At 46.9% G+C, this 27241-nt stretch overlaps 2 protein-coding genes across 2 annotated transcripts; one reads left to right on the top strand and one right to left on the bottom strand.

Moving 5' to 3' along the window:
- Positions 1-3833: 3833 nt before the first annotated feature.
- LOC101617697 (protein FAM136A-like) lies at positions 3834-6285 on the bottom strand. Its single transcript, XM_012948319.2, has 2 exons — positions 6180-6285; positions 3834-4306 (listed from the first exon to the last, which is right to left on the bottom strand). The coding sequence occupies exons 1-2, from the start codon at positions 6223-6225 to the stop codon at positions 3834-3836; spliced, it is 519 nt and encodes a 172-aa protein (XP_012803773.2). The 5' UTR covers positions 6226-6285.
- Positions 6286-7480: 1195 nt separating this feature from the next.
- Positions 7481-25446, top strand: Stip1 (stress induced phosphoprotein 1). The gene is made up of 14 exons (XM_045141965.1): positions 7481-7624; positions 12934-13143; positions 14124-14265; positions 14694-14835; positions 15268-15436; positions 17092-17218; positions 17304-17406; positions 17646-17766; positions 20294-20390; positions 20923-21047; positions 22331-22367; positions 22537-22640; positions 22811-22983; positions 24988-25446. The coding sequence occupies exons 1-14, from the start codon at positions 7616-7618 to the stop codon at positions 25058-25060; spliced, it is 1632 nt and encodes a 543-aa protein (XP_044997900.1). The 5' UTR covers positions 7481-7615; the 3' UTR covers positions 25061-25446.
- The last annotated feature ends 1795 nt before the right edge of the window (positions 25447-27241 follow it).

Here is a 27241-nt window from a genome sequence, read left to right as displayed (position 1 = left end):
ATTATCATCCTAAACCTGCAGTCCCCTCTAATTCTAGGAACAGCTGACAGGAGTAATTGCCCCCAGAGGACAGCCATTATCCACCTGGGCAATGCTGCACCCTGGAGCAGAAGTGACCATATCCAGAGAATAAGCTTGTCCCAGGGGCGACGAGCACCACAATCAGGAAGTCCACACCTTGACCAAGACCATGTGGTGACTGATATCTCTTACCACTTGCTGCAGGTCTTTATTTAAATCAAGAGCCCATGTCACACACCACACATAGGTTTGGGGTGATCAGACCTGTTTACTGGATATTCCCAATGTGACCACATTGATTAAATCTTCTATCTGTGGGACTAGAGAGGTGATTCAGGGATTAAAGGCTCTTGCTTTCAAAGGCTGTCCGTATGAGTTTGATTTCCCAGTACCCATGTACAGCCAGATGTGCAAAGAGGCCCATGCATCTGGAGTTGTTTGCAATAGCAAGAGAGAAAATATGCAGGTAAGTGCCTTTAAATTTTTTTTTCTTTTTTTTAAAATTATTTATTTATTTATTTGAGAGCGACAGACACAGAGAGAAAGACAGGTAGAGGGAGAGAGAGAGAATGGGCGCGCCAGGGCTTCCAGCCTCTGCAAACGAACTCCAGACGCGTGCGCCCCCTTGTGCATCTGGCTAACGTGGGACCTGGGGAACCAAGCCTTGAACCGGGGTCCTTAGGCTTCATAGGCAAGCGCTTAACCGCTAAGCCATCTCTCCAGCCCAAAATTTTTTTTTTTTTTTCGAGGCAGGGTCTCACTCTGGCTCAGGCTGACCTGGAATTCACTATGTAGTCTCAGGGTGGCCTCAAACTCTCAGGGATCCTCCTACCTCTGCCTCCCAGGTGCTGGGATTGAAGCTGTGTGCCACCACGCCCAGCTTAAAATACTTCAACTTTTATTTACTTATTTGAGAGAGATAGAGAAAGAAACAGAGAGAAAGAATGGGTATGCCAGAGCCTCCAGCCATTGCAAATGAACTCTAGATGCACATGCCACCTTGTGCATTTTGCTTACATGGGTCTTGGGGAATTGAACCTGGGTCCTTTGGCTTTGCAGGCAAGTACCTTAACCACTAAGCAACCTCTCCAGCCTATAAAAATATTTTTAAAAAAATTGTGCTGGAAATGCAGGCGTGGTGGTGCATGCCTTTCATCCCAGCACTCAGGAGGCAGAGGTAGAAGAATTGCCATGAGTTTGAGGCCACCGAGAGACTACATAGTGAATTCCAGGTCAGCTTCAGCTAGAACAAGATCCTTCTTCAAAAAACCAAAAGCAAAAACAAAGCAAAAAAATTGGTCTGGAGCCATATGTGGTGGTTCATGCCCTTAATCCTACCACTTGGGAGGCAGAGGTAGGAGTGTAATGGGGTGCTAAGGGTTCAGGAAAGTCCTTGAACCCTAACCCCTAGGTCCATGTCTTTTTTTAAAAAGATAGATTTATTTATTTATTTATTTATTTATTTATTTATTTATGACAGGGAGAGAGAGAGAGAGAGACAATGGGTGAGCCAGGGCATATAGCCACTGCAAATGAACTCTAGAACCATCTGTGCATCTGCATACATGGGACCTGGAGAATTGAACCTGGGTCCTTAGGCTTTGCAGACCATCTTTCCAGCCCCTTTTTTGTTTTTTTGAGGTAGGGTCTCACTCAAGCTCAGGCTGACTTGGAATTCACTATGTAGTCCCAGGGTTGCCCTATATAGTCTCAGGGTGGTTCTGAACTTAGGGTGATCCTCCTACCTCTGCCTGGAAAATCGAACCTGGATCCTTAGGCTTCACAGGCAAGTGCCTTAATCACTAAGCCATCTCTCCAGCCCAACAATATATTCTTTTTTTTTTAACTTTATTTTTATGTATTTATTTATTTGATGGAGAAAGAGGAAGAAGGAGACAGAGAAAGAGAAAGAGATAATGGGCACACCAGGGCCTCCAGCCCCTGCAAACAAACTCCAGATGTGTGTGCCCCCTTGTGCATCTGCCTAATGTGGGTCCTGAGGAATCAAACCTGGGTCCTTCGGCTTTGCAGGCAAATGCCTTAACTACTAAGCCATCCCTCCAGCCCCAGTATATTCATTTTCACTTTTCCTTGAGAACTGTCGTAGTTATCTTCTCCTCGCAGGAAGAAAACACCAACTACTCAGCTTATGGAAGGAAAGGGTTATTTTCTAATTTATAGTTTTGAAGGGGGGATTCATCATGGCAGGGAAAGCCTGGGCACAAGAAGACAGCCTGGTATCACATCTAGTCACATCAGCAAGGAGCAAGGAGCAAGAGTAAGGTAGCTAGGAGGACCTTGTGGTGCTGGGCTAATGCTCTGCAAGGTCTGTCCCCAGTGACACACCTCCTGCATCAAGGCTCCATCCTCCAAAGGCCTTACCACTTGGGATCAAGTATGAGGCTTAACCACAAACACATGGGGCTATGAGGGACACTTTATGTTCACACCTAGTTTCTCACTGAATCTAGAGCTGTTGGTTTTTTGGTCAGATTGTCTGACCAGTGAGCCTTAGGGATTCTCTAGTTTCCAGTCCATAACACAGGACTGGGTTATAGGAGTGTATGTCCATGCCCAGCATTTTATGTGGGTGCTGGGCATGTCTTTATTATTGTGCCCTAAGAGCTTTTTCTTGCTGCTGAGATATTTTCTTTTCTTTCTTTTTGGTTTTTCAAGGTAGGGTTTCACTCTAGCCTAGGCTGACCTGGAATGCACTATGTAGTCTCAGAGTGGCCTCAAACTCATGGTGATCCTCCTACCTCTGCCTTCTAAGTGCTGGGGTTAAAGGTGTGCGCCACCACACCTGGCTCTGCTGAGACATTTTCTGAAGCCCCTGTTTTCTTTTCTTTTGAGGCAGGGTAGCCCACTCTAGTCTTGAACCTGCTATATAACCAAGGATGAGGACAACTTTTTTTTTTTAGTTTTATAGGCATTTAGTAGTTTACCAATTGGTACAATAAGATTTTTTTAAGATTTATTTTTATTTATTATTTATTAGAGACAATGAGGGAGAGAAAGAATAGGTGTACCAGAGCCTCTAGCCACTGCAAACAAACCCCAGACGTATGGGCCACCATGTGAGACTGGCTTATGTGGGACCTGGAGAACTGAATCTGGGTCCTTAAGTTTTACAGGCAGTGCCTTAACCACTAAGCCATCTATCCAGCACTCCAATAAGGTTTTTCTTAACATGCAGAAAACATGAATAAATTTTTTTTGTATGGTTTCACTCTAGCTCAGGCTGACCTGGAATTTACTATGTAGTCTTAGAGTGGTCTTGAACTCACAGCGATCCTCCTACCTCTGCCTCCTGAGTGCTGGAATTAAAGGTGTGTGCCACCATGCCTGGCTCCTTTTCCCTAAGTTTTGTTTTATAGCTTATACAAAATGGTGTGGTGATACTTTTGGTAAACAGATTGGCAACAGACACACTCCTCCTCCAATTTGTCTAGATCATGGGCCAGGTGGAGGAAATTGCCACCCCGTGAGTGTCTGTGCAGTCAGAGAATCCAGGATCGTGGTCTCTGGGTTGGTATGAGGGCAGTCTTTACTGTTAGGGATAAGCACTTGCCACATGAAATTTAGGGTCTAAACATTCGTGTGTGCAACCTCTGACCCAACATTTAGCACCATTTTTTCCCATTTCACTTCCTAGGATCAAAACATACGAGAAACCAGTGTTCAAAGACCAATGAGCTGCTTCATTTGTTCCCATTGTGGGTTTCCCTACTCATAATCTTGACTTAAAAGACGTTTCCATTCTTGTAAAACAGATTCCTGCCCTCAGTTCCAATGGTTATTGGCAAAGCTGTTTATTTCACAGTGGATGAGAGAGACTCCTTCATCTTCTTGGTCATCGTTGGGGTAAGGTGCATGTGGTCATCCACACACTTGGCCACACAGCTGTCCAGCTGCCGTTCTACCTGCAGCTCCTTGTTCCCTGCATCCATGGCGTCTCTGGCTTTGTCATTGCAGTGCATGGTGCTCCGGACCAGCCGGTCCTGGAACTTCTCCAGCTCACTGGTCACCAAGGCCTGGGCCTGAGCCAGAGGCGCATGGCAGCGCTCGATGCACTGGTGCACCTGCTGCATGGATGCCTGGTTGTCTTCACAGCAGCCAGCGCTGCACCGGAACATGAGGCCCTGCATCTTCCCGATGTTCTCTCGCTCCACGTTCTTCACCATGGCATCCATGGCTTCCTGCATGCGGAGCTGCTGCACCTCCACCACCTCAATCAATTTTTGTCCATGTCGCTTCTCTATCAGGAGATTCTCCTTTGCATCATCTAGAATAATAATTAATGCATTGGATTTATAGATGAGGACGACTTTGAACTTCTGATCTTCCTGCCTCCATCTGTGGAGCACTGGGATTGCACATGTATACCACCATGCCCAGTTTATGCAGTGCCAGGGATCAAACCCAGTGCCTTATGTATGACAGGCAAGCACTTCTACTAACTGAGCTACATCTCAGCCCTTACTATGTACCATAGACTGGCCTTGAACTCTCCTGCCTCTGCCTTCTGAGTCCTGAAATTATAGCTGTACCCCACCATACCCAGCTAAGACAGCAAATGCGAATATCCCATGCCCTTAAGGGACAGTGATTAAGACACCTGATGTTGACCTCTGGCTTGAGCACACACTTGTACATGCACTCACATGCATTTGAACATACATACAGGCATGCACACATGAGCATACATTCTCCCCCAAATATAGACATATATATAGAAGTGAACTGAATTGTGTGCAGACATTGCTGAAGGCCATCTGAGAACACAATTGTCCTGGAATGACAGCCACTGCCTTGGAATCATCACATTTTGACTCAATGCCTCTGCCTTATCTATCTATCCCAGTGGTCAGGAAATTGCCTCCCAGAAAACTTCCCCTTCCCCATGCAGTTATCCCTAATTGGGAGGTGTGACTCCTTAGTCCTTTGTCGGGGGAGGGAGCTGCTCTAATCTCCTGTTTGTCATCGCTGATGTGGTGGTCCTCCATTGGTCTCACCTCAGTAGTTCCCTGAAGGACAGAAGGTCCCTGTCCATCTCCCACCCAATCTCTCACTGAGGACATCACCTAGGAGCTGAGGCTGGAAGGTACCTGCAAAGTGCCTTACAAAGTTAACCACTCAAACCTCTGGTTACCAGCTCAGGAGACAACATGCCTTTCTCTTAATGTGGGGGCCCATGCTACTGACGGAACTTGCTCATGGGCTGGATATGGAATGTGAACTGGAAGACCCAAGGAAGTCTGGAGTGGTGGTGTATGATTGTAATCCCATGCCAGCATTCAAGAGCATGAGGCAGGAGGATGAGGAGCTCAAGGTCATCTTCAGCTACATAACAAGTTTGGGTCCAACTTGGACTACATGAAGCCCTGTCTCAAATAAAGCAAAAGGGGACTGGCTTAGTGGTTGAGGTGTTTGCCTGTGAAGCCAAAGAACCCAGGTGCACATGGGTCTGGAGTTCGTTTACAGTGGCTTAAGGCCCTGGTGTGCTAATTTTCTCTATCTGCCTTTCTTTCTCTCACATAAGTGAAATGAAATAAAATATGTGAAAATGGAGCCAGGCTTGGTAGCACACGCCTTTAATCACAGCACTTAGGAGGCAGAGGTAGGAAGATTGATCGCTGTGAGTTTGAGGCTAGCCTCAAATCCTACACAGTGAGTCCAGGTCAGTTTGGGATTAAAGGTGTGCTGCACCTCCATACCCGACTTTTTTTCTTTTTCCTTTTTTGTTTTTTCAAGGTAGGGTCTGACCTGGAATTCATGTAGTCTAAGGGTGGCCTCGAACTCCTCCTACCTCTGCCTCTGGTTTGCTGGGATTAAAGGCATGCGCCACTACGCCCAGCCTTAGGCGCGCCAGGGTCTCCAGCCATTGCAAAGGAATGCATGCACCTCCTTGTGCATCTGGCTTATGTGGGTTCTGGGGAATCGAACCGGGGTCCTTTGGCTTTGCAGGCAAATAAATGCCTTAACCGCTAACCTTTCTTTCTTTCTTTTTTTTTATGTGAAAAGTTAACCCCAGCACTGGGAGGCTGTGGTAGGACAATGGCCATGAGCTAGAGGCCTTTCTGAGGCTACAGAGTAAGACCCTGCTTCAAGAGGAGATAAAAACAAGCAGAAGTCAAAGATGTCTGCAGTGTACTCACTGTGTAGTCCCAGCCCTACTTGAACTCCTGGATGCATATTTGCCATCAAGGGAAGAACCTGGGGGCAGCTGGACAGACGACCTCAATCTTAGGAGTGAGCTCAAGCTGGGACCTTTTTTTTTTCCAAATTTTTATTAACAACTTCCATGATTATAAAAAAATCCCATGGTAATACCCTCCCTCCCCCCTCAAGCTGGAACTTTGGGAGTCACCAAGGCGGTGTTTATAGGCATGAGGTTGGCTGAGACACCTAAGACGGAAGTCTGGGTAATGAGGTCCTGGACTGGGCTCAAGCAGTTGATTAATGATTAGATGATGAGATAATAGCTACCATCACCCTAGTCCCCCAAATATCTGACACAGGGCCTGGCGCTGCATATAGGCTTACAGAACTGAACAGAAATCTCTTTTTCCCCTTCATTCCTCCCATCAGCCCCGTTTCCCCACTATTCAGTCTCTTTCCCAAGGACTCAGGAGTAGGGACCACAGAAGTAGGTGAGCTTCAGAATCCTAAATGAAATTCTGTCCTTAGGGGCAAGTCTCAAATCTTCACCCAGCAGTAGTTCTCCCAGAAACCAGATCTGCAAAGCCCCTCATCTCATATTACATCTCCACTGGGCATTGCTCTATAAAAAATGCCCATGGCTCTATGGCGATGAGGGCGCAGGCCTGAACTCGCACGTGCACCGCCCGACGGCAGTTTTGGGACATTCGGACCTAACAGATCCGAAGCGAGGAAAAGCCAGGCCTAGGCAGCCAGCAGCCGTCCGGAAGCCCCTCTGTGCTGGCGTAATGGACCGGATCATCTCAGCCCAACTCGCGCTGCCGCCGACTCACAGCAACACTCCCGGCCGATCTCGGTCTCACACAAACTTCATACGCGGCGAAGCCCGCCCCTTTACACAGCAGCAACTTCAACCTATCAGCGCAGAGTGTGGGCGAGTCCCCGCCCAATCAATGCTTCCTTTAAAAAAAAAAAATTTTATTCGAAGACGGTTTCGTCATGGAGTCCGGCAACCCAATGAGAGACGTGGAAATTTCCAGAAAGACCAGGACCAATGGGCGCGGCCAACTCGGACAAGATTGGCGTACCAAGTCACCAATCCAGGTAGTAAAAGTACGCTTCTCCCTCCCTTTCTTAGATCCTAGGTGGGCGGGGCTCTGGCGGGTGCGACCAATCATGAGGCGCAGAGGAGGCAGGGTTGCAGAGACTACTCTCGACTGTCCAATGAGAGGAATGCAAAGATGATTGGCTGAAGTTCTCACCAATAGTAGAAGAGTACGGAGACCCGCCTGGAGGAGCTCCGCCAGTGAGCAGGTGAGGAAGGGGCGGGGAGCCGGAGTCCCGGCAGCTTCTAGTAGGTTCCAGAAGGAGGCGCGTGCGGTTGGGAACGCGGAGCGGACGAATTCTATTCAACGGGGTTCCGGGCCAAGCTATGGAGCAGGTAAAGGGGGAGGGGTGGCGGAGGCCCCGGCACCCTTCGTGACCCGGCCAGGCTAGGTCGTGGCAGGCCGAGAGGCGCGATGTGGCGGGTGCCAGGCCCGGCTTGGTCCGGGCCGCGCGAAGCAGCGGCGGGAGGCGAGGGTGTGAGGGCCGCGGCCGGCGGGCGTCTTGGGTGGTGGTGGGGCGATTCGTTCGAGCGCCCATCGATCCGCGGCCTTACGAGGTGAGGCGAGGGGAGGCCAGGGTTCGGGCCGCGGGGGACTGAGAGGCCATAGGCCGGGTCCCGGAGGTCTTCCGAGGGCGCCGCGGGCTGGGGGGTATGGTGCGGGCCGCGCAGGGAGGCTGGAGCTGGGCGAGGGGCGTCCCACGACAAGGCCCCTGTGAACCCAACTGGAGTCCTTCGGGCCAGCGGAAAGGGCAGTTCTCCGCGACTTTCAACAGCCTGAGACCGGGCGGATGCGCCTGAGAAGGGGACGGAACGAATGTGGAGTGAGCTCGGGGCAGCCGGCCGCCGTCGCTTGCCTCCGAGTCCTTGAGCGAAATCACATCGTTTGGCTCACAAATGCCTGTACCGCCCCACTCCCTATTTTGTGTTCACGGGTGACCGTGGACCGACCCTTGGAACGTCGGTTTGTGATAACAGGATGCAGTAGCTATAAATACTGAGGTCGTCCTGTGGGCTGCGAGTTCTAGTCTCCTCTGAGTATCTGGGGCGCAGAGTGGAAGCTGCTGATCGTAACCTTGGTGACTTATGTACGGTCCGCTTTTTCTTACACGGTCCACGGTGGCTGCAACAGGAGAGAGGCCTCAAGAGGGTTTGTTGCCTTGGAACTGTCGTGATTCATCGATGAGGGGGAAAAATAGCTTCTTTAGAATGATCTACAAAAACGGAACCTTTTGTTCTGGTATAGCCTCTGTAGGCAACGGTGGGGCCTCCCTGATAGGTTCTAACACAGGCTGGAAATGGAGTGGTTAACCAACTTTTTTTTCTTCCCTTGTAGGAGGTAAGGTGTGTCTGGGATAGGTTGGCTGTTGAGGGACCAAAAGGCTTTTGAAATATTTAGCTGTGTTACGAGAGTAACAGGAAAAAAGGTCTGCTTTTGCTCCTGGCAAATTTTAGTGTGTAGTGCTGGGATTGAACCCATAGCCTGGAACATTCAAAACTTATGCTCCACCAAGGGGGCATCCCCAAATTGTTTTTTAAAAAAGGAAGGCTTGCTAGCTATTATAGAAGTGTGCTTACTCTACAGGTAGACTGTAAGTTAAGGCCTAAACTCAGTACTGCAGTTTTCTGATTTTCTTAAAAGTTCCTCAGGCTGTGTGTGCTCTCGCCTCTTGGAGACTAAGGTAAGAGAATCACTGTGAGTTGGAGGCCAGTTGCCAGTTGTGCTACAGAGTGAGTCCCTGCCTCAAAAAAAGGGGGGGGGGGAGATGGGTCAGTGGTTAAGGCTGCTAACCCTAATGACCCAGTACCCTTGGAGGCCCTGGTGCACCCAGTCTCTCACTCCCCCCCACCACACACCCCTTTCTCTGCTTACAAACAAATAAAAATAAATAAAATAAAATCTCCATTGATCTACAAGTTCCTGAGACTGGCCCAGAACTCCTAGGCTCAAATGATCTGCTTTCAGCCTCCTGATTGACTGGGACTATGGACTACAAGTGTAAGCCACCATGTTGAGCTTCACTTTCTGCTTTTCCTTTAGAATTATTATTATTTTGGCTTTTCAAGGTAGGGTTTTACTCTAGCTTAGACTTCCCTGGAGTTCACTGTATAGTCTAAGGGTGGCCTCCAACTCACGTTGTTCCTCCTACCTCTGCCTTTTAAATGCTGGGATTAAAGGTGTGCACCACCATGCCGGATTTAAGAATTATTTTTTAAATTTTTTACTTATTTTGAGAGAGTGGGGCAGATAGAATAGGCACCCCAGGGCCTCCAGCCACTGCAAAGGAATCCAGATGCATACACCAACTTGTGCAGCTGGTTTATGTGGGTACTGGGGAATTGAACCTGGGTCCTTAGGCATGTCAGGAAGGCACCTTAACTGCTAGGCCATTTCTCCCATTCTAGAATTATTTTATTAAATCATAAATTTTTTTGGCTTCACTTTTTGTGTTGAGGATGGAACCCAGAGCCTCACTTAATGCTGGTAGACTATGTTGTCACTGGGCTGTAGATTAGGTTAGCTTTGAACTTAAGCCTCCTGCCTCCAGCTTTTCAAGGCTGGGATTGTAGGTGTGTGCCACCTATCTGGCTGTGTAGTTTTCATTTAATGAAACTATGTTTCACTTGATCATTTAAAGTGGTGGTCATAGGAAAGTGAATACCTGCTTAAGTATCCACAATAGTTTTAAAAAAATGGTCAAGGTGGATGTGGTGCACTGGCTTTAATCTCAGCAATTGGGAAGCAGAGATAAAAGGATCCCTGTGAGTTCAAGACCACCCTGAGATTACATTGTGAATTCCAGGTCAGCCTTGGCTAGAGCAACATCTTACCTCAAAAAACCAAATAAATTAAAAAGTCATGACCTACTGACCCACTGAGGTGGTACAGACACATTTTAAAAGACACTTCTGGGCCCTGCATGGTGGCTTGCACCTGTATACCCTGCACTTCAGACAAGATGCCAGCCTAAGTAAGTTTTGGTTCATCTTGGGCTACCTATGTGAAACCTCAGTCAAAAACACACATGGTGTGGTGGCACATGCCTTTAATCCCAGCACTGGGGAGGCAGAGGTAGGAGGATTGCCATGAGTTTGAGGCCACCCTTAGACTGCATAGTGAATTCCAGGTCAGCCTGGGCTAGAGTGAGACCCTATCCGAAAAACCAAAAGAAAAGAGACAGTAGTGCTTTTCTATAGTGTGGGCAAGAGCCTCACAAAACTTCCCTACACTTCTTGACACCAGTTGAAGGCATTTCCAACTTTTTTTTTTTTTTTTGAGGTAGGGTCTCACTCTAGCTCAGGCTGACCTGGAATTCACTATATAGTCTCAGGTGGCCTCAAATTCATGGCGATGATCCTCCTAGACCTCTGCTGGGATTAAAGGCGTGCACCACCACATCCAGTATGTTTCCAACTTTTTCTGGTCTCCATTCAGAGCTATAAAAGTTTCAGCCCTTTCTTTGTAAATATTGGAAGTTTCCCTCTGCCCTTATCTGTACTTTTTTTCTGAGGAAGGGTCTCATGAATTGTGCCTGGAATTCCTGATTCTCTTGAGAATCCAGTTACAGGTTTGTGTGCCACCTTGTCCAGTTTACTTGTGCACTAAGGTCTCTGGTGCATGGATGTCTTTATGGGTGCCTCAGTATTCCAAAGTCATCTCAAAGAAGTTGAATTGTTGCATTGATCTACTGAATCATGAGTAGATGATAAACATATGATAGATTTAGTAACTTGACTGATAGCTTGATTCCACAGAATGCATTTTTAGAAACATTTTTTTAGTTAGCATACAAAACAATGGGTTTCATTATGACATTTTTAGAAGTATTATATCATGTTAATCCTTTGTTTGCATTTAGAAAGCTGTTGAGATATGGCTTTCCCTTAGTTAGGCTACTATGAGGCTTCTGACCTTTTGTAGGTAAAGCCTGGCAAGAAAAGCGTCTGGGATGGAGAGATGGCAAAGCCTAATGACCTGAGTTGGATTCCCCAGTACCACGTAGAGCCACATGCCCAAAATGGTGCATGCATTTGGAGTTCATTTATAGCAGCTGGGGTGTAGTGACATATACCTTTGATCTCAGCACTCTGGAGCTTCCTAAGATAGAGTCACTGAGTTCAAGGTCAACCTGGGCTAGAGTGAGACTCTCCAGAGGAGGGGTTATGCCTGTAGTTTCAGCTAGTTGGAAGTCGTACTACTGGAGGATCTCAACTTCAAAACCCTGCTTGGGTTACCGAGGGAGTTCAATTGTGGGCAACTTAACCTGTCTCATAATGTTTAAAAAAGGTGGTGTGGTGGCGCAGTCCTTTAATCCAAGCACTAGGGAAGGCAGAGATAGGAGGACCTCCTTGAGTCCAAGGCTACCCTAAGACAGCATAGAGAATTCCAAACAGAGAGAATTGGCATGCCAGGGCCTTAATCTCCTCAAACGAACTCTAGACGCATGTGCCACCTGTTGCATCTGGCTTATGTGGGTTCTAGGGAGCTGAACTGGGTCCTTAGGCTTTGCAGGCAAGCACCTTAACTGCTAAGCCATCTCTCCAGCCGGGAAGAGAGGCACTTTTTAAAAAATCTTTTATTTATTTGAGAATGAAAAAGAGACAGAGAGCCTGGGTGTTCTGGGGGCCTCCAGCCACTGCCAATGAACTCCAGGCACATGCACCACCCTATGCATCTGACCTACATGGGTCCTGGGGAATTAACTGAAGTCCTTTGGCTTTGCAGCAAATGCCTTAACCACTAAGCCATGAGAACTTTTAATCAGAAACCCTGTTTGGACATGGTTTTACCATGTAGCCTAGACTGGCCTGGTACTAGAGAGTTCCTTCAACCTCAGTGCTGGGATTACATTGTTTGTGCTGCCATACTGGCTTTGCTAAGCATATGTCTGCACATACTCTGTTCACTTCCTTCATGTGCTTAGTTTACTATTTGGACTCTACAAATCTTGGGACAGATAGATGAATTTGCTTTTCCATGGTGGTGGACCATGTGGGTTAGTGGGGTGGCTCCGCCAGTTCCAGGTGAGAGTTGGCAGAGTGCTGGAGTTCTTAAGCACTTTGCTTGGGTCAGTAGAGGGCAGAGACATAGCTTCTTTTTCTTGCATTCATTGATTGGAGAGAGAGAAAAAGAGGTAGAATGGACGCGCTAGGACCTCCAGTCACTGCATACGAACTTCAGACACATGCGTCGCTTATGCATCTGCCTTATGTGGGTCCTGGGGGATTAAACCTGGGTTGACTTTGCAGGCAAATGCCTTAACTTTAACCTCTAAGTCATCTTTCCAGCCCTCCTTTTTGTTTTTTATTTGTTGGCTCCAGGGGTGTGAGTGAATAAGCCTGCAGTTTCTTTCTTCTAATCAGTAACCTACTAGTTGATACCTGCAGAAAATAATAAGTATCGTTGGCTGGGCGTGGTGGTGCACACCTTTAATCCCAGCCCTCTAGAGGCAGTGGTAGGATCATCTTGAGTTCAAGGCCACCTTGAGACTACATAGTAAATTTTAGGTCAGCCTGGGCTAGAGTGAGACCTTACCTCAGAAAACAAAAAGAAAAAAGAATATCATCAAACCTATGGAGGTGATATGGGAGAAAATGACCTGTTGTGGAGAGACACTACATTGCCTCTTACCTTTACTCCTCAGGTGAATGAGCTAAAGGAGAAGGGCAATAAGGCCCTGAGTGCTGGTAACATTGATGATGCCTTGCAGTGCTATTCTGAAGCAATTAAACTAGATCCCCAGAACCATGTGCTCTATAGCAACCGCTCTGCAGCCTATGCCAAGAAAGGAGACTACCAGAAGGCTTACGAGGATGGTTGCAAAACCGTTGACCTAAAACCTGACTGGGGCAAGGTAAGATGGGGGTGCTGTGTTCCCTACCTGTCTGACCTCCCTGTTTGAATGTGCCCCTTGAAGTAATCCATTTTGACAAGTCTTATATTCCCATCAGTTTTTTTAAATACTTTTTTTGTTCAGTTTTATTTATTTGGGAATGACAGAGAGAAAGAGGCAGAGAGAGAGAATGGGCACCCCAGGGCTTCCAGCCACTGTAAATGAACTCCAGATGCGTACACCCCCTTATGCATCTAGCTAACATGGGTCCTGGAGAATCGAGCCTCGAACCGGGGTCCTTAAACACTTCACAGGCAAGCGCTTAACTGCTAAGCCATCTCCCCATCAGTTTTAATACAGGCCTTATTATTTATATTGTTTATAATACTGCTAAAGAGCCAGGCGTGGTGGTGCACACCTTGAATCTCAACACTCTGGAGGCAGAGGTAGGAAGATTGCCATGTATTTAAGGCTACCCTTAAATACTGTATGAGACTACATACAGTGAATTCCAGGTCAGCCTGAGCTAGAGTGAGATCCTACTGCCAAAAAAACAAAACAATAACAACAAAAAAAGACAGTGTGTGGTCAACAAATGGGGTGGGAAGGATGTGTATCTTCCAGTATCATCTTTGTGTCCCCCTCTCCCTATATACTCATTGGCCTTCATGTGAATAGCTATTTGGGTCCATAAAAATTAGTGGGGCTGAAGAGATGGCTTAGTGGTTAAGGCAGGTGTCTGTAAACCCTAAGGACTCAGGTTTGATTCCCTAGTTCCCACATAAGCCAGATCCACAAGGTGGGGCATGTGTCTGGAGTTTGTTTGCAGTGGCTAGAAGCCCTGGCATGCTCATTCATATTCTCTCTCTCTGTCTTTCCCTTTTTCTCTCTGTTTCATAAAAAGTAAGTAAATAAAAAATAGACAAAGTAGGCTGTTTGAGTTGATTTGGATTAACCTGCGCCTGTTCTTTATTTTGTATCTTTTCTGGGGGACTCTTAAGGGCTATTCCAGAAAAGCAGCAGCTCTTGAGTTCCTGAACCGATTTGAAGAAGCCAAGCGAACTTATGAAGAGGGTCTAAAACATGAAGCAAACAGTCTGCAGCTAAAGGAAGGTTTACAGAATATGGAGGCCCGGTTGGCAGGTAGGTGTAACATACTTTTTTCTTCTACTTATTTTGGTTTTTTTCTTTTTTGGGAGAGGGGGTTTTTCAAGGTAGGGTTTCACTCTAGCCCAGGCTGACGTGGAACTCACTCTGTAGTCCCAGGCTGGCCTTGAACTCACAGTGATCTTCTTCCTACACCTGCCTTTTTCCCTAATGGCATTAATTTTGAATGCAGTAGTGCCTTTCCCCTTGTCAGTGTACTGAGAATGATAGTACAGTAATTCAGGTAAGCTTTTTTCTTTTTTTTATTTATTTTATTTATTTAATTTTTATTAATATTTTCCATGATTATAAAAAAAATCCCATGGTAATATCCTCCCCATGGTAATATCCTCCCCCCCCCCACTTTCCCCTTTGAAATCAGGTAAGCTTTTTTCATGGTAATGTACTTGTCTTCATTTGGACAGAGAGGAAATTCATGAACCCTTTCAACATGCCTAATCTATACCAGAAGTTGGAGAATGATCCCAGGACAAGGACACTGCTCAATGATCCTACCTACAGGGAACTGATAGAGCAACTACGAAACAAGCCATCAGACCTGGGCACGTAAGTAGAAACAGGACATTCATTGGGTCTGGAAATGAATGGAGACTCTTGACAGAAGTCCCCTTGGCCCCGTACAGAGTTTCTGCCTTTGCTATTTATCTACTGAGTTGGCGGGTTGGTTATTCATTTATAGAAGGGGTTAAGGGGACCATATAACATAGTAATGTAGGATATTCTTCCCATTTCAACACATGCTTAATTCTCTCTCTCCTAGAATTGTAATTTCACTGGTGATTTTTCTGGTGCTGAGGCTCAAACCCAAATGTTAGGCATGTGCTGTCTCTGAATTCTCTCCCCAGTTCAAGCCATTCATGGGTGGGTGAGAAGTTCTGTGTGCTGGAATCTGTTAACAGTAAAAAAGGTTTGAGATCAGTGGTACAAACCTGCAACCAACTGGGTGACTCTTATGTGTTGTTGTTGTTTTAAATCTAGGAAACTACAAGATCCTAGGATCATGACCACTCTCAGTGTCCTATTGGGGGTTGATCTGGGCAGTATGGATGAAGAGGAAGAGGCTGCAACACCCCCACCCCCACCTCCTCCCAAAAAGGAGGCTAAACCAGAGCCAATGGAAGAAGATCTTCCAGAGAATAAGAAACAGGTCTCACTTTTTCACCTTAAAAACTTACGTGTTTACATACAACCAAAAAGAGATGCATGTACCCCCTTGTGCATCTTGCTTATGTAGGGCCTAGGGAATCAAACCATCATCCTATGACTTGCTTAAACCAGTAAGCCATCTCTCCAGCCCCAAACTTTTGAGATTTTCTGTGAACTGAACTGTGCCTCTAGCCTATCTCCCTGCCTTTTGTTTGTTTGTTTGTTCTAGGTAAGATCTCACTTTAGCCCAGGCCAACCTGAAACTCTATAGCTTTGGACTGGCCTCAAACTCACTGTGATCCTCCTTCCTCTGCTGAGATCCATCTCAGGTTGGCATTGAGCTCAGGTTCTTAAGTGGTGAGATTATAGGCTTGGACCACCACACCTAACTTGGATTTAAGTGCTTATTATGTGCTAAACTTAGGTTAGAGCATTGAGAGCCTGAGACAGGAGTATCATCCAAGCCAAGTGTTTGATACTAATCTGGGCAACCACGGTGAGGTTGCAGCTGAAGAAAAAATTGCATGTAAAAATTTGTTAATGCTTTAATCCCAGCACTTAGTGCAGGGCCACCCTGAGTGGCTGAAGACCCAGGTGTACCCATTCTATCTGATTCTTTCTCCCAAATAAATAAAAAATATTTTTAATTGTTCATAGCCAGGCATGGTGGTGCACACCTATAATCCCTGCACTGGGGAGGCAGAGTTAGGAGGAATGCACTGTGTTTGAGGCCATCCTGAGACGTAATAGTGAATTCCAGGTCAGCCTGGGCTAGAGTGAAAACCTACGTCAAAAACAAAACATACTGTTTATGTATCAGAAAAGATAAAAAGAGCATACTCTTTAAGACATCTCCCAGTACTCCTTACTTACTGATTGTGCTTCAGCAGCAGAAGTATGTCAGCGCCAGCGTAGGTGCTGCCACCACTGGCACGGGGCAGGGTAGATGGAGCAGTTGTGAGTGGTCCAGTCCCTGCTGTGATCCAGGGAATAGTGTCTGTATCACCCTCAGGTTTTGCTTACTGGTTGGATATGTATGTGGTTGAAGGGTGTACACTTAGCAATGCTACTAGAGCAGGAGGCATGTGCCTAAAGGATTTTATTTTCCTTCTTGTAAGCAGGAGCTGCAGATTGTTGCCAAATTTAGTACCTTTAAATGGGTGAGCGTTGGTTGTTCAGATTTGTCTCAGCTGGAAAAGGGCCCTCAGTGTGGGTGGTAGGGAACTGTGCCCAAGTCTTATGCCACTCTGTCCCCTTCTGATCACACCATTCCTGCTGTTCCCTGATAACTAAGACCCCAAGGAACCACACTGCAGAGCCAGCTTTGTAGCTGCCTGTCAGAATAAACCTGGCACCAAATTGCACTGTCCTCAATAATTTCTCTGAGCTGAGGATTTTGTCTCCTTAAGAGAAACCCTCTTTTGGGAAAGGGGTAGAAAAAGGGAGCCTGAGAGGATAAAAGATAAAATACATTTAAATCCTATTTGCTAATATTTGAGTCTTAGTCTTACCCTGAGAAGATGTTGAGGAGGCCTTTGGTAAGATAACTTGCTTCCTAGACACTTAGGTTGTATGAGTTCCTGTGACATCATAGACTCTTGCTCTGTGGCATTTGGGTTGGGTTTGCTCAGAATGATGTCTTTCAAACCCATCTAGGCATTGAAAGAGAAGGAATTGGGGAATGATGCTTATAAGAAGAAAGACTTCGACACAGCACTGAAGCATTATGACAGGGCCAAGGAACTGGACCCCACCAACATGACTTACATAACCAATCAAGCAGGTGAGGCCCAAAAAACAGGGACAAGAGAGCTGTTGGGTAGAACTGAAGGAAGAAGGAAGGACTGATTGTATTCTCCCACCTGCAGCTGTGTACTTTGAAAAGGGTGACTACAATAAATGCCGGGAGCTTTGTGAGAAGGCCATTGAAGTGGGGAGAGAGAACCGAGAAGATTATCGGCAGATTGCCAAGTATGGAAGACCTTCAAGAGTACCTTGAGTTGTGTTGGGAGCTTAAACTGTCCCAGCATGGGGGAAGAGGGTTGCTGGCCACTGAACTTTGTCCTGTTGGGAGCTGTAAAGAAGGTCATGGAAGGAGAGGTGTTGAAAGAGTGGCGTATACCCAAGCCTTGTTTGTAATTGTGTTTTTTCCTGGCAGAGCTAATCTTGTTTCTGTCCTCTGCATATACTTTCCTTCTTGTCTTTCTTAGAGCCTATGCCCGAATTGGCAATTCCTATTTCAAAGAAGAAAAGTACAAGGATGCCATCCATTTCTACAACAAATCCCTGGCAGAGCACCGAACCCCAGATGTGCTGAAGAAATGCCAGCAGGTAGGTCTGAGAGGAATAGGGAGAGAGGGAGTGTATGGTGTCATAAGCCTTTAATTCCAGCACTCAAGAGGCAGAGATAGGAGGATTACAACTTTAGTAATGAGCCTTTATTTGGGGGGGCTGAGTTAGGATATTGCTGTAGCCCAGGCTGACCTGGAAATCGCTACGTAGTCTCAGGGTGGCCTCAAACTCAGCGCGATCCTCCCATCTGCCTCCCAAGTGCTGGGATTAAAGGCATGTGCCACCATGCCCAGCTCATGAATCTTCATTTGTATGGCCTTTGCATTAATAAGATTAGTTTTACTGTGATTTAATTTGATTTATTCTATTTATTCATTTGTGTGTGTGAGAGGGGCAGATAGAGAATGGGTGTGCCTGTGCCTCTAGCCACTGCAAACTCCATGTGCATTTGGCTTACGTGGGTACTGGGGAACTGAACTTTGGTCCTTAGGCTTTGCAGGTCAGCACCTTAACCATTAAGCCATGTCTCCAGTACTGAGGTTTTTGTTTTAAACTTTTCATTTCCTGGCGTGGTGGCTCATTCCTTTAATCCTAACATTTGGGAGGCAGAGGTAGAGGATTGCACTGAGTTTGAGGCCACCTTGAGATTACATAGTGAATTTCACCATGCCCTGGTTTTAATTCCAGGTCAAAAAACAAAGAAAAAAAATTTTTTTTAATTTAATTGCAAGCAGAGAAAAAGAATATGTATTAGAGAGAAAGAGGCAGATAGAGAATGGGTGTTCCAGGGCCTCTGGCCACTACAAATAACTCCAAATACATGCACCACCATGTGCATTCAGCTTACATGGGTCCTGGGGAGTCAAACCTGGGTCCTTAGTCTTCACAGGCAAGTGCCTTAACCGCTAAGCTCTCTCTCCTGCCCAGCACACCAAAGCCTCTTGCCACTGCAAATTAACTGCAGATGCACATGCCACCCTGTGCATCTGGCTTACATGGGTACTGGGGAGTTGAATCTCTGTCCTTTGACTGCCATTTCTCCACTCCTGGTTAGAAAATTAATCATGTGCCGGGCGTGGTGGCGCATGCCTTTAATCCCAGCACTCGGGAGGCAGAGGTAGGAGAATCGCTGTGAGTTCAGAGTTAATTCCAGGTCAGCCTGGACCAGAGTGATACCCTACCTTGAAAAACCAAAAAAAAAAAAGAAAAGAAAAGAAAATTAATCATGTGCTATTTAATATTTAAGGCATCCATCATTTAAGTGTGTGTATGTGCATATATGCATGCATGTAGAGGCCAGAGAACACCCTTGGGTATTTTCAGGTGCCATCCACTTTTGAGACAGGTTCTGTCATTGGCCTGGATCTTACCAGTTAGGCTAAACTGATCAGTGAGCTCCAGTGATCAGCCTGTCTCACCCTCCCTAGTGCTGGTATTATAGACACATGTGCCACATGTGCATTTTTACATGGGTCCTAAGGATTAAACTCAGGTCCTCATGCTTGTGAGGCAAGCAGCTTACCAACTGAGCTATCCTTCACTGCTCTAGGTCCTTTGGCTTAGCAGTTAACAGCATTTGCCTGCAAAGCCATATGACCCAGGTTCCATTTCCCAGGACCCACCTAAGCCAGATACACAGGGTGGTATGTGCATCTGGAATTTGTTTGCAGTGGCTGAAGGCCCTGGTGCATCCATTCTCTACCTCCCCAATAGATAAAAATTAATTTTAAAAAAAAAGTGGGCCTGGTGGTATATTATCCCTTTAATCCCAGGATTTGGTGAGGCAAGAGGTAGGAGGATGGCCATGAGTTTGAGGCTGCTCTGAGACTACAGAGTGAATTTCAGGTAGGCTGGGCTAGAGCAAGAACCTAGCAAATAAATACATAAAAGATTTATTTTTTTTAATTGCTTTTTTAAATTTTGAGGTAGGGTTTCAGTCTAATCCAGGCTGACCTGGAATTCACTCTAGTCTCAGGATGGCCTTGAACTCACGGTGATCCTCCTACCTCTGCCTCCCAAGTGCTGAGATTACAGGCATTGCTACCACACCCAGCTCCAAGATTTTTAAAATTTACACATTTGAGTGAGCCAGGGCCTCTTGGCTCTTCAAACAAATGCTAGATGTGCACCTTTTGAGTCCAACTAACCTGGGATTGCTTGAATTGAACCCAGGCCATTAGGCTTTGTATTCTCTTAGTGACTGAGTCATCTTCCCAACCTCCATGCAACGTAATTTTATATGGTGCTATGGGATTGAACTCTTGGGCCTTCTGCAAGCTGGACAAGCAGTTTATACCAATTGAACTACATCCTCAGCCCATATAGGGCTTAGTTTTGAACCAGATATGTGTCAATATTTTTGTTTCACAGCATACCTTAATGAGAAATGGAGGCTTCAAGTATGCTGTTCGCACTCTCCAAATGTTCCCAGTCTAGGAATGTGAAGTTTCTAAAGCAGATCTTGTCTGCAGAACTCTAAAAATCAAAATTCTAATTAGAACTGTTAGCTCAGTATTTAAATATTTCAGATAGCTGAAGTTACTATCACAAGAATCTCTCTTCTTAGGCAGAGAAAATCCTGAAGGAGCAAGAACGGCTGGCCTACATCAACCCCGACTTGGCATTGGAGGAGAAGAACAAGGGCAACGAATGCTTTCAGAAAGGTGCCAGTGCTTGTCCATGAGAGGTGGGGTAGGGTATGGGAGTGCTCTCTGTGCCTCACTGCTGAGCAGTTGTCCAGGGGGTTTGGTCTCATAGAAAACCTCTTCTAGGCCAGGTATGGTGGCACACACATTTAATCCCACCCAGCACTTGGGAAGCTGAGGTGTGTGAGTTCTAGGCCAGCCTGAGATTACATAGTGAATGCTAGGTCAGCCTGGGCTAGAGTGAGACCCTACTTTAAAAAACCTGGAAAAAACTTCCTGATAACCTTTTCTAGCCAGCTGTGGTGGCATACACCTGTGATCCCAGTACTTGAGAAGTTGAGGCCAGCAGATTGCTGTTCCAGGACAGCCTAGGTTACAGAGTGAGACTGTCTGAAAACAAGACAGGCATGGTAGTGCATGCTTGTAATTCCAGTGCTTAGGAAATTGAAGCAGGAGATGGTAAGACCAGCTTGTGCTACTTAGTGACTTCAGGCCAACCAGACTTACATAGCATGACCCTGTCTCAAATTGTCTTATTTACCTAATCTAGGGGACTACCCCCAGGCCATGAAGCACTATACAGAAGCCATTAAACGGAACCCTCGAGATGCCAAACTGTACAGCAACCGAGCTGCCTGCTACACCAAGCTTCTGGAGTTTCAGCTGGCTCTCAAGGTGAGACCTTGGGGTCTGTGTAAGACATACTGAATGCATGTGCTGTTGTGTCCAGCTTGGTTTTTTGGGTTTTGGGTGTTTTTTTTTTTTTTTTTTTGGTGGTAGAGTGTTGGAGTTACAGCTTATAGATGACATCACTGCTGGTTAGGACTGCAAGCTGGAGAGATGGCTTAGCAGTTAAGGTGCTTGCCTGCAAAGTCTAAAGACCCATTTTCAACTTTCCAGATTCCACACAAGCCAGCTGCACAAGGTGACGCAAGCGCACAAGCTTGCACAAGTGCATAAGATGGCACACACATCTGAAGTTCGATTTCAGTGGCTGGAGGCCCTGGCACACCAACCCTCTCACTCTCATTTATTCATTCATTCATGGATGGATAGGATGGGACTTGCAAGGGTGATGTCAAAGGATGTTTACTTGTGGCAGAAGGTAGTCAGTTGTTGACCTCCTGGTAGATGGTGCTGTATTTTCCCTGTTGTGCTTACGGGATGAAGGAAATAACTGAGGACATTAGAGCTTCATAGTAGAAAGGAGAAATTAAGCCTAGGCTACCAACAGTGCTTCCTAACTTACAGAGAGGCTGGAGAGATGGCTTAGCAGTTAATGGAAAGATGGCTTAGTGGCTAAAGTACATGCCTGCAAAGCCTAAGGACCCAGGTTCGATTCTCCAGGTCCCATGTAAACCAGATGCACATGGATTTGGATTTTGTTTGCAGTGGCTAGAGTCCCTGTTGTGCCCATTCATTCTCTCTCTCTCTCCCTCCCCCCTCTCTAACAAATAAATAAAAAATCCTAAAAAATTTAATAATGTTGGCTTCTTAATGCTGAGTGTGGTAGAACATATTTGCAGTTCTAGATTCTGGGAACCATGAGTTTGACCCCATTCTGGGTAACATCAGACCGCATTTCACGGAGAATAAAAAAAGATGGAGGACCATGTCCTCTTGTCCATCCATTCCAAATTTTCTGCTTGTGTGAAGATGCAAATGTTTTTTGAGCTCACAACAAATATCAGTATTATTTTCTGTATTCTCTTTTCAAAATCCCTCCCCCACACCCTTTTTTGTTCCTCGTAGCCTCATGGACTCAGGCTCACAGGTTGTCATTGTATTGGAGTGTCTTTTCTGGTATTCTACCAGTCTTTCTCCTCTTTAACTTGCTTTCCTGTAACTCCAGGGGCCTCAACTACAGAAGCAAAGCCAAGGCTTCTAACAGCACCTTGGGAGGCTGGCTGCTGACCACCTCCAAGGGTAAAAGTCTCATTCCTTATGTTTCTTCCTAGGACTGCGAGGAATGTATCCAGCTGGAGCCAACCTTCAGTAAGTTCCTTTCATACCCCAGTTCCTATTTTGGCCCAAAGATTTGAGGACTAGGTCTTTGGGGACTGTAGCAATGAGTATTGACAGGCAGAAGGGGAATTGGGTAAAGGGAGAGGGCCACAGAGCCAGAAGCTGCTTTGCTGGTGTCTCATCTCCTGTTTGTCCATAGTCAAGGGGTACACGCGGAAAGCAGCCGCTCTGGAAGCCATGAAGGACTATACAAAAGCCATGGATGTGTATCAGAAGGCGCTGGATCTGGACTCCAGCTGTAAGGTGTGCTACTGCTGGTCTTCATTGGGTTGCTCCTGTCCAGTTCTTTGGATCTTGCTGGGATAGCTGACTGACGATTCTTCATTCCTGAAGTTCTGTTGTCTCCTCCTGTCAGTGATCTCTTGTCTTAGGCCTGCTGACACAATCTCCCTTTGGTCTTTTCTGGGATGCAGGAGGCTGCAGATGGTTATCAGCGCTGTATGATGGCACAGTACAACCGACATGACAGCCCTGAGGACGTGAAGCGGCGAGCCATGGCTGACCCTGAGGTACAGCAGATAATGAGTGACCCAGCCATGCGGCTCATCCTGGAGCAGATGCAGAAGGATCCCCAGGCACTCAGCGAGTAAGTACGCACAATTGGGCAAGAAGGAAAAGTGAGCTATTGTGATCTATCCAGGAGACTCGGGTTGATTGTTAGAACTAGAAGGGCTGGTAGTGTGTGGTGAGCTTGATGGAGTTTCTTAGCAATTTGCCATGTTCTCCTGGGACCAGGTGCTGCTTCCCAACACCGCCGGGTATGTATGGATGGAGGAGGGAGTCATGCCAGGGCAACTGCAAATGAATACCAGGCACTTGAGCCACTTTATTATTATTAGTTTTTCCAAGGGAGGGTCTCATTTTAGCCCAGGGTGGTGCAGTCTCAGGGTGACTGACTTTGAGCTCCTCCTACCTCTGGAATTAAAGGCATGGGCCACCACGCCTGGCTTCTTGCAGGGTTAAGAGCTTGCTCTGAATAGAGGAACCATTTTGGTTTTTTTAAAGGACTTGGGGGAGAGAGCTTAGCAGTTAAGGCACTTGCCTGTGAAGCCTTAAGCACCCAGGTTCAATTCTCCAGTACTCACGTAAGCCAGATGGGTAAGGTGGCACATGCATCTAGAGTTTGAAATGGCTAGAGACTCTGGTGTGCCCATTCTCTCTCTCTGCCTTTCTCACAAATAAATAAAATATTTAAAAAAAATTTTAAAGCCAGGTGTGGTGGTCCACACCCCAGCACTTGGGAGGTCAGCTTGGGTTAGAGCAAGACCTTACTTACCTAAACAGAAAAAAAAAAACTTGAGCCAGGTGTGCTGGCACATACCTTTAGTCCCAGCACTTGGGAGGCAAAGGTAGGGTCAGCATGAGTTTGAGGCCACCCTGAGACTGCATAGTGAATTCCAGGTCAACCTTGGCTAGCTGGGAGAAATGGCTTAGTGGTTAAAGTGTTTGCCTGAGAAGCCAAAGGACTCAGGTTCAATTCTCCAGGACCCACTTAAGCCACATGCACAAGGGACAGATGCATCTGGAGTACGTTTGCAGTAGCTTAGAGGCCCTGGCAAGCCCATTCTCTCTGTCTTCTCTCTCTGTGCTTGCAAATAAGTAATTGATAATTTTTAAAAAAAGATGGGCCAGCTGTTCTTCATTGGGGCAATCGGAAAGTTGCCCTGAGAGCAACTCACTTATCTCACTGAAGGTGCAAGCTAATAAGAATGCAAAATCTTAGTTGGGCATGGTGAAGCATGCCTTCAATCCCAGCACTCAGGAGGCAGAGGTAGGAGAATTGCCATAAATTTGAGGTCACTCTGAGACTACATAGTGAATTCCAGGTCCATCTGAGCTAGAGTGAGACCCTACTTCCAAAAGCAAAAAAAAAAAAAAAAAAAAAAAAAGGAAGGAAGGAAGGAACTTGTTGTGAAAGAAGACCTAAATGAAGAATGCTGAATAGTATCCTGGTCCTAAAGGTTAAGTGTTTTTGTTGTCGTTCCTCCCCCCCCACCCCCCCAGGTAGGGTCTCACTTTAGCTCAGGCTGACCTGGAATTCACTATGTAGTCTCAGGACAAGCTTTGAACTCACAGCAATCCTCCTACTTCTGCCTCCCCAGTGCTGTTAAAGGCATATGCCACCACACCCAGCTAAAAAAAATAGGCCTGGAGAGATGGTTTAGCGGTTAAGCGCTTGCCTGTGAAGCCTACGGACCCCAGTTCGAGGCTCAACTCCCCAGGACCCACGTTTAACCAGATGCATAAGGGGGCGCACGCATCTGGAGTTTGTCTGCAGTGGCTGGAGGCCCTGGCGCGCCCATTCATATTCCCCCCCCTCCCTCCCTTCCTCCCTCCCTCCCTCCCTCCCTCTCTCTCTCTCTCTCTCTCTCTCTCTCTCTCTCTCTCTCTCTCTCTCTCTCTCTCTCTGCCTCTTTGTCTGTCACTCTCAAATAAATAAATAAAAATAAAAATAATTTAAAAAAATTTTAAAAAGTGTGGGGGGGGTGCATTTAGAGGTTGACTTGGGGTATATTCCCCTGAGTCATCTTTCCAGCTCAAAGACAGCTCTTAAAGGTCAAGTTCTAAGCAACTGCCTTTTCTTTTTTAGACATTTAAAGAATCCTGTAATAGCACAGAAGATCCAGAAGCTGATGGATGTGGGTCTGATTGCAATTCGGTGATGACTTGGTTACCCTGTCTTCCCTCCGGCCCATGTGAAGAAACAAGCTGGGACGGCAGCAAGCAGTGCAGGGCAAAGGGAGGGGGGGAAAGAACAGCTTATCTTTATATTTATACATGCCTACCTGGAAGACAGACTCATCAGCGCAACCTTGGGCCCTCCCAGCACACGCATGGTCTCTTCACTGCTGCCCTTGAGTCCGTGTCTCCTTCCCCTGCCCCTGATCATTGTCTCAGCTGCTCCCCCATAGTTGTTATTTTTTATTTGGGGCAGTGGGCACATACGGGGAGGGGAGGGTATTCTTCCCAACCTGGGGTCCCAGCTGTCTTCACGTTGTTGACTCCATGTCCCTTCTTCAATAAAGCCAGTTGGGCGTGGTTATATGTTGTTATGACCTTGAGTGACTTTTTTCCCCTCTACGGTTGGGGTAGGTTGGGAGAGGTAAATTGTGCAGGCTAGGAGCAGAGCCTGGCCTGGTCCTCCTTTTTGATGTGTTTGTGAAAACATGTGTATGAGCTGTTTGGCTCCAAGGCTAGCCACTAGGTGGTGCGGTTTCTCAACAGCTAAGGCTCCCCCAGACCATAGTGCCACAAGGGTTCAATTTTGGGTACCCCCAACTTCCAATCTGTTAATTCTCCACAGTATAATCACATATAAACCAGCTAAATGTAGAGACTCTGGATACAGCCCAGAACCAAAGTTGATTGGGAGAGACTTTGACATCAGTGGCTCTATTGATGTTGGTTTTCCAAGGGCTCATGCTCCCTCAGGGTAGTAGCATGCTGTTGCCTCCGCCTTCAGCTCTGTGGGCTGTGGAGGTTCCTGGGGCATCAGTGAACTTCCTCATCTTCCAGAGTGCTGCTTTATGCGCCAGTGAGACACTGAGACCAGCAGCAGGCTGCACTCCGATGCCCTGGGTTTGCATTGACCTACCAGCTTGCCCCTGGCCCTGGGAATCCCCAGAACAGTCTTCCTCCACCCACATGGCAGTTAGGCCTTGCCACAAGGGTCTGCTACTGTCACACTCCAGCCTCCAAGCCCCAAGAGTTCATTAGCACTGGAAAGAAATGAAGCTTGTGTACTAATGGGGGAAGTGAATTAGAGCCTGTTAGGCCACCAAAATCCTCTGAGGAGATAGTAGGAATAATCTTAGCCAGAAGTACTGTGAAAGAAGAGGTGTGCTTGAGGCAGGTAGGTGTGGGGCTGAGGAAAGGTAAATTGTGGCTGGTGACTATCACCCTGGCAGATCTAAGAAATGACTACCTAAGGATATGAAAAAGTGAAAAGGGCCAGGCAGAGTGGCTCAAGCCTTTAATCCCAGCACTTGATTTGGGAAGCACAAGATTGCTGTGAAGACAGCCTGGACTGCAGTGAGACCCTACCTCAGAATAAAAGTGAGCCAGGCATGGTGGTGCACACATTTAATCCCGGCACTCGGAGAGGCAGAGGTGGGATCATGGTGAGGTCAAGGCCCTCCTGAGACTATGTAGAGAATTCCAGGTCAGCCTGGGCTAGAGTGAGACCCTACCTTGAAAAACAAAACAAAAACAAAAGTGGGAAGGTTTCCCTCAAGTCTTCAGGGGTCTGTGGCTGACAGGGGCAGCCTGCACTTGCTGACTTTTTTTTTCTTTCTAGGTAGGGGCTCACTCTAGCACAGGCTCACCTGGCATTCTCTATGTAGTCTTAGGGTGACCTCTAACTCAGCAATCCTACCTCTGCCTGGGATTACAGGTGTACTGCACCACACCCTGTTTTTACACTTGCTGACTGCTAAAGGAACTGGATCCAATCCTTTCAACTTGCTGTCCTGTGGGCAGTACAACTGTTCCATGGTCCAGAGCCCCAGCTCATGGCAGGCTGAAGGCAAGGAATCCTACCCAACCAAGCGCACGGTGAACCCAAATGGGACTCGTAGTTTGGAAGGCAGCTGTGCCCACCACTGTTCCCCATGCCCCTCTAGTTTGAACCAAGCGTCCCTCCAGACAAGTTGAGGCACATTTTGTGGTGCTGCACCCATAAGCCCCACTTTCCTTCACTTCCTGCATTCTCTGGGGGCAAAGGCAGGGGCCCTCTGTAGCCCTCTGCATGCTGGCAATGTGCTTCCTGCACCCAGCGCCAGCCCGCCCTGGGGAGGGGCTGGCCCGCCCTGCGTGATAAGGCTACAGGCTGTCCTCAGAAGGAA

Source organism: Jaculus jaculus, chromosome 1 (assembly GCF_020740685.1).
Source record: "Jaculus jaculus isolate mJacJac1 chromosome 1, mJacJac1.mat.Y.cur, whole genome shotgun sequence".
NCBI lineage: Eukaryota > Metazoa > Chordata > Mammalia > Rodentia > Dipodidae > Jaculus > Jaculus jaculus.
The sequence above is the reverse complement of the archived record's forward strand: the minus strand, read 5'-3'. Positions and strand labels throughout refer to the sequence as shown.

Bases quoted from the DNA above. Each gene is read 5' to 3' on its own strand.
- Stip1 (XM_045141965.1), top strand. The intron at 17,407-17,645 runs GTATGGAAGACC...TGTCTTTCTTAG, and splicing joins GATTATCGGCAGATTGCCAA to AGCCTATGCCCGAATTGGCA. The intron at 22,984-24,987 runs GTAAGTACGCAC...TTTCTTTTTTAG, and splicing joins GATCCCCAGGCACTCAGCGA to ACATTTAAAGAATCCTGTAA.
- LOC101617697 (XM_012948319.2), bottom strand. From the start codon at position 6,225: ATGGCAAATATGCATCCAGGAGTTCAAGTAGGGCTGGGACTACACA. The intron at 4,307-6,179 runs GTGAGTACACTG...TTATTATTCTAG, and splicing joins AGTAGGGCTGGGACTACACA to ATGATGCAAAGGAGAATCTC.